Below are 6000 nucleotides of genomic sequence, written 5' to 3'. Positions count from 1 at the left end.
AACTGCTTTGTCATTTAGCAGCTATGAAACCATGTGGTAACAAGCCTCAAAGAGAAATGTAGTTCATCTTCTTGCAGTTAAATTTAAAAAAAAAATCTGGATGTGATACGCTCACAAATCTTCACAGCACACTGATGTTCTATAATGCTTGATTAGGGCAATTTACCTGTATAAAAAGATCCTTGAAAATCCTCACAGTAATAGTGTGTGTCAAAGTGGATTGTTTCTGACAGTTTCTACATTGAAAGTACATCACATAAGCGAGTTTCAAATAACGTCTGATTATCCTCCCCCCCCCCCCCAAATAATTTGGGTGCATGTTTTTCACTGGCACAAAAATAACCAGGTTTAAAGAATCACTCGTTTTTATTTTATCAAACTAACAGCAAGGTTTGCTTGGTATGTCTGTAATTTTAAATAATAGTGCTATTCATTTGTGAGTTTTTGACTACCAAAAGCATCCCAGACTGGGACAGTTTTACTGAAGGGTAAGGTCATTGTTATCCTTCCTTACGACTTCCACTCACAACTTAGGGGCTGGTGGATGCTGCGGCATGCACCTGTGCTGGTACGACCGGGGCTGTTGAAAGAGTGGAGAGAACCCTGCTCCTCGTTTTTTTTTTTTTGTTTTTTGTTTTTGTTTGTTTGTTTGTTTGTTTTGTTTTGTTTTTGTTTTTTGTTTTTTGAGTTTTTCCTTCCTTTGTGAGGCAAGTAAGACACACTACATTCAGCAGAGTAGCGAGTCTCGAAAGCACGAAGTTGACAGCGAGGTGTACAGGACTGCTCACACCAAGCTGCTGGCCCTCCTGCGTCCTGCCACGCGTGCATTTGGGAGTTGTGAAATGAGTTACAAGAATGAGGTAGGGCGCGAAGCTTAGTCTCAGTGTTGAGGAGCAGTGTTGCCAGCATGACAGAGTCAAAACAAGATTCTATTCAGCGAGGTGGGCGCGCGCCCGGGGGGGGGGGGGGGCAGCACTTGTCAGCATCTTCGATTTGCTTGGGTTCCTCCGAAGTTACGGAGGTGCAGTGAAGAGGAGGGGCCTCGCCTTGGGCGCATAAGTGATTGGCTGTCCGGGGCCCTTGGAGAGGGCGTGTGGTCCAGCCCTGGTGGAGAGGGGCGGAGCGGCCACTATTCCTACCGCTGCCGCCGCCAACACAATCACAACCACCGCAGCCTTGGCCTCTGGGCAAGTCGCGTTGAGCAGCGGCTTCCCGGGTGTCCAGGCCGGACAGGAACACCTTACTGGGCTCGCTCCGTACCCTAACGGTGCCTAGCAGCCAAGCAGCAGCCACCGCAACCGACCCTGTACGTGGTGTCTCGCTGGATCTGAGCTTTCTGTGCACGTTAAGTCCCTCGGGTCCCGCCGACCCCTTGCCACTATGGCCCAGGCGGCCGTTCTTGGCACCCTGGTGCTACTGTTGCTGCTACCACTCCCCCGCGGTGCAGAAGTGACTGGGGACCACTCGAATGTCGCCTTGGACTACGGAGCCTTTGAAGGCGAGGAGGGCATGGAGCAGCAGCTGCATTACCACGACCCCTGCAAAGCTGGTAGGTACCACCGCTGTCCCAGTCTCCGGGCAAGTCGGGCAGAAGTTTGCCTTTGAAATGCAAATGAGTGGTGGGCAAGGCAGGCCACTCCGCTCCTGGGAGATGTCCGGGGCTCTCACGGGAGAGGGAGGACGATGTCTGCGGGAAACTGCTTTAATACTCCTCTAAGTCCAGGACATCCTGGTCCCAGGTTAGCAGTGCACATTGGGTGGCGGCCGCAGGAGCGGTCCCATAGGGAATCCTGGCGGATGTAGCAAGCAAAGCCTGTGTGGGTCACAGTGGGCTCAGGTCGCCTGTCAGCTTCTAGGCACCCGCTACCTCCACACACTGCAGGAGTCGAGCCTGGCTGGGCGCGGCGCTCCAGGCTCGGATAGAGTAGCTGGCTTCAGAGTAGCTGGCTTCATCGGAGTTCACAGCAGTTGGAAGTTTCCCGCGAAGTTTCCCAAGATCTGTAGTTACTCTTGGGAAGAGATGAGAAGACAGACAGAAAAGCTTCACGGGAGGCAGAAGGAAGAGTCCCCTAGGGCAAACACCCACGACTTGAATTGCTCCAGCCTCCCCCCACCTCCATCCCTACCCCCTGCCGTCTCCTCAGCACCTGGTTGAGATGGAAGTCAGCAGGTGCTCTAATTCCACCAGGAAGCTGCACCGCAGGACAGCACGGAGCACACCAGCCTCTGAGCACAAACCTTTGCCCAGCTACCGGGCCTGCTTCCCTCCAGCTACCAACCCTGTTTGGGATGTGTGTGAGGTAGATGGTGGTGATGAAGCATCGCAGCAAGGGTTCCTAAGTGTCTATCCCCCAAGGACCCAAGTGTATCCGAAGTCAGGAGCAGTTACTAGCTGGGACCCAGGGAGGTGCAGGACTCAGACCACCTTGAGGCTGCTCCTGGATTGGTGGCCCAGAGCCAGCCAGCAGTGTTTTCTTTTGTTCATTGCCCAACCTGTTTTACTTCCAGTGGACAAAAATAAGGGGTAGGAGGCAAGAGAGAGGCCTTGAGGATACTTGAGGTGGTCAGAGTGGTTCTTCTGGGCACAGTGGCCTACCAGGTCTGGGCCAATGCATTTCATTCTCTCAGTTCATAGAGACCTCTCCCAGCCTCAGATTCCTATCTCTAAATTGGAAGAAAAATAGGAGGGCTCCTGTGGGAGTTTCTTGCCATTGGAATCAAGTAGGGTGTTGTCCTTATTTTTACCATTACTGAGGTGGCTCTAGTATGTAGGCTGGAGTTACTTCACAGTGCATATTGTCTGGAGAAGATGAGGTTCCTAGGAAGGCCTCAGGTGTTCTTGAGACCAGAGGGGCCTGTGTATGTTGAAGGTCAAGCTGGGTGTGTGGAACTTGATCTTAACCACGGGAAAGATGCTTGAAGAATCCACCTATATATGAGGCCCTGGGTGGGAAATAGAAAGGGTGTTGATTTCCGGATAAATGAAGGCACCATGACTTGACTGTGATATCCAGCCAGGATGGTCTGAGCACCGTTAGAATGGTGGCCTGGTCCTAAAAGGAGAGCAACGAAGCTTGAAGTAACTTAGAGGCGGTCAGGAACGAGAGTCACACCTGTCGGATCCACCTGCCACCTCTGGGAGGGAGTAGGGAGCCAGTGGGGCCAGGAGGGAGATTGGTTTGAGGAACGGGCTGGGTGCCTCATGTATGTAGAATGCTAGTCTAGATGTTGCAGACCCAGAGGGAAAGATGCAGATCTAACTGCGAGTTCTCACCTGGTCTGAGCCTCCAAGGACAACCCCGAGGCAAGTTCGCCTATTGGCTGTCCAGTGATTTTAGAGAAAATGTCAGGAACAAAGACACGAATGTTCTGGCTGTTGATAGACTGGATGGAATGGGCAGGCAGGGCTGGAAAGTAAGAAGCATGAGTGTGGTCCAGCTGCTTTTAGTGCATCCTCTGCAGCCATCCTTGGAGCCTTGCAGCCCCCAACTCCCACCCCGGGCCTCTCCCTGGACTAACCTGGTGCAGTCGGAAGAGATCGATGGCAAAGGAGACCTGCAGCAAGAGCACAACTCAGGCTGCCGGTCCTCCTCCGAATTCTGTCATGTGGGGAGCACCCTTAAGGAAGGCCAAAAAGCAAGAGGGGCTTTGCCAAAGTCTTAGTGGAAAGACAGCTTCCCCACTAGGGGGAACTGCACTTCTTGGTAGCATGTTTAATGCTTACCTTCAGAAAGGGCCTTTATCCCAGGGAACCCCTAACTCCCTAGAAGCTCTGGTCAGAAGGCCAGCTCCTGGCCCCTGCTTCAGAGCATCACATATAAACTATTTTCCATCTGTCCCTTCCCTGTGTGGGGCTCCATTCCTCTATGCGGAGGGGAGCATCCTGGCTCTATTCCCTACCCATCAGTGGACAAGTTTTGTCTGCTCTAGGCTGTGTTTTCTCCCCCCCTATAGAATGAACATATTGAATTTGTTTGGACTCCAAACTGACAGGTCTGGGGAGCTTCTCACTTATTAAACATTTTTAAATTACATTTTTTTCATTTATTTTATGTCTGGGTGGGGTGCACTGGTGTACCACCACAGCATGCACGTGGAGATCAGAGGATGCCTTTCAGAAGTTGGTTCTCTCCTGTGTGGTCCTGGGATTGAACTCAGGAGACAGGGCTTGGCAGCAGGTGCCTTTGCCTATGATGACATCTTGCTAACCAAGAAACTCCTCTTTTAATGTGTCACCTGTCTTACCCTGAACCCACATGACACCATGTAGGGACTTAGACTGAGTCCCCTACCTCCTCCCTGTTCGGTGTTTTGTGTTTCTGTGACTTTTGTTCCAGCCTAACCATCAAAGTGATATAGACTACAGTATGTGCTGCAACCCTTCCCAGTGGTAGATTTACCATCTCACCACATTCTGTTTAATGTTTCTACCACTTTGCCATTAACGACCATTAACAACTCCCACCTACTCTCCTATGTATAAGCTGTATGGCCTGGGGCGAGTCCCTTGCTCTCCCTGTGTCTCTGTGTCCTCATTTGTGGACAGGAATGATTTATGACAGATTAGAGTCCATAGAAAGAAAAATATGTCTATCGTTGGGTACATTATAAACAGATTTTTCAGAGATGTGTTGAAAGAACATCTTCATGACTGAAGCTTTGGATGACGCTTTAAACCATCGATTCTAAATTTACTAACAGTTGACTCTGCAAAGAGGGTGGTTACTAAGTCAGATGATGGGGGAGTGGGAACCTTCCTGGCATGCCAGCCATGGGCTTCTGGGCACAGTGTTTGTTGGTCCATAGGTCTATTACTGGCTTTTCCCTTAGATACTGCCCACATAGGCAGGCACTATGCAAGAACTCAGACATTTTCTGCATCTCCATGCTGGCTGTATTCTCCGTCTGCCTGCCCTCATCCTTTCGTCCTCGGCTGAGTGAAGCCAGGGGCTGGCTCCACATTCCATCCCTGCCCCTCCTGTCTATTTGGCTGGTAACACATGGTACTGTTTACCTACACATCACTTTCTGTATCTGCAAAATGGAGGTGGTAGAGACATCTTTTGCCTTATAATGTAACCAGGAGCAGGGCCACAAACAAGGACCTGCCTGCGTGTATACTGAGAATTTGGAGGGTGAACCAAGGAACAGCAGGGGAGAAGCTTGGAGTGTAAGGCGGGGAAGGAAGAATTCAATGAGGCGAGTGAGATTCAGATAGCTGTTCTAGGTGGTGAGCTTTGAACCCTCCAGGGCCTCTTAGTCACTTCCTAGTACCTCCTAGAATCATCTATCCAGAGAATGGAAGACTGAAGTGAATCCAAAGTTTGTAGCCCTTTGTTGTTTACACCTGCTTGCCACTCACGCCTAATTTAGTATACAACAGCCCAGCCCGACTGGCACACCATTATAATTGAACCTTAGTGGATTAAGAACAGGTAGGGTGGTGTGTGTCTGTCAGCTAGAAAGACCTGCAGGATGACAGACAATGAGGCATTGCAATCCACCTGCTGGCTCCCCAACTGACTCTTGTGTCTACCCACAGCCTGCCCTTTCATTGGATTGTTGGAGATGGTCGTCTCCCCATGTGGCTTTGTTGTTGGTTCTTCCTCCCAGCGCAGCAACTGGATTCTCGATGTATCTAAGAGGACTGGATGGGGGTTTGCTGATCACTTCCGATCCTCACACCCAGCATGATGACCAGCCTCTTGCCCCAGCTGGAGCATGACTCCCTTTTACCAATGGGATAGTTGTAAAAAAAAAAAAAAAATAACCTGGAAAAGCAGGTAGATGAGGAAGTGTTGCAACCAGATTTGCAAAACTGACCTGCCATGCTCTTGGGGGCATTAACTGGGTCCTCTAGGTTTAGGCGAGGTTCTAAAGTAGGAAACTGGGGACAGGCAGTGGACACATGCAGCTTCCCAGGGTTGATTTGGAGAGTTTGGGACTCAGGTCACCAAAACGGCCTGCATGAGGCTTTCCTGATGCAGAGCTGCTCGGGCA

At 50.6% G+C, this 6000-nt stretch overlaps 1 protein-coding gene across 1 annotated transcript in view; it reads left to right on the top strand.

The window, feature by feature from the left end:
- Nucleotides 1-1182: 1182 nt before the first annotated feature.
- Tll2 (tolloid like 2) overlaps nucleotides 1183-6000 on the top strand; it is a 110687-nt gene continuing 105869 nt past the window's right edge. Inside the window, exon 1 of the mRNA XM_034516299.2 lies at nucleotides 1183-1549. Coding sequence (XP_034372190.1) covers nucleotides 1381-1549 — 169 coding nt within the window. The 5' untranslated portion in view covers nucleotides 1183-1380. The remainder of the gene's footprint in view (nucleotides 1550-6000) is intronic.

The sequence above is a fragment of the Arvicanthis niloticus genome, chromosome 1 (genome assembly GCF_011762505.2).
Source record: "Arvicanthis niloticus isolate mArvNil1 chromosome 1, mArvNil1.pat.X, whole genome shotgun sequence".
NCBI classification, from domain to species: domain Eukaryota; kingdom Metazoa; phylum Chordata; class Mammalia; order Rodentia; family Muridae; genus Arvicanthis; species Arvicanthis niloticus.
This window is presented reverse-complemented; position numbering and strand designations above follow the sequence as displayed.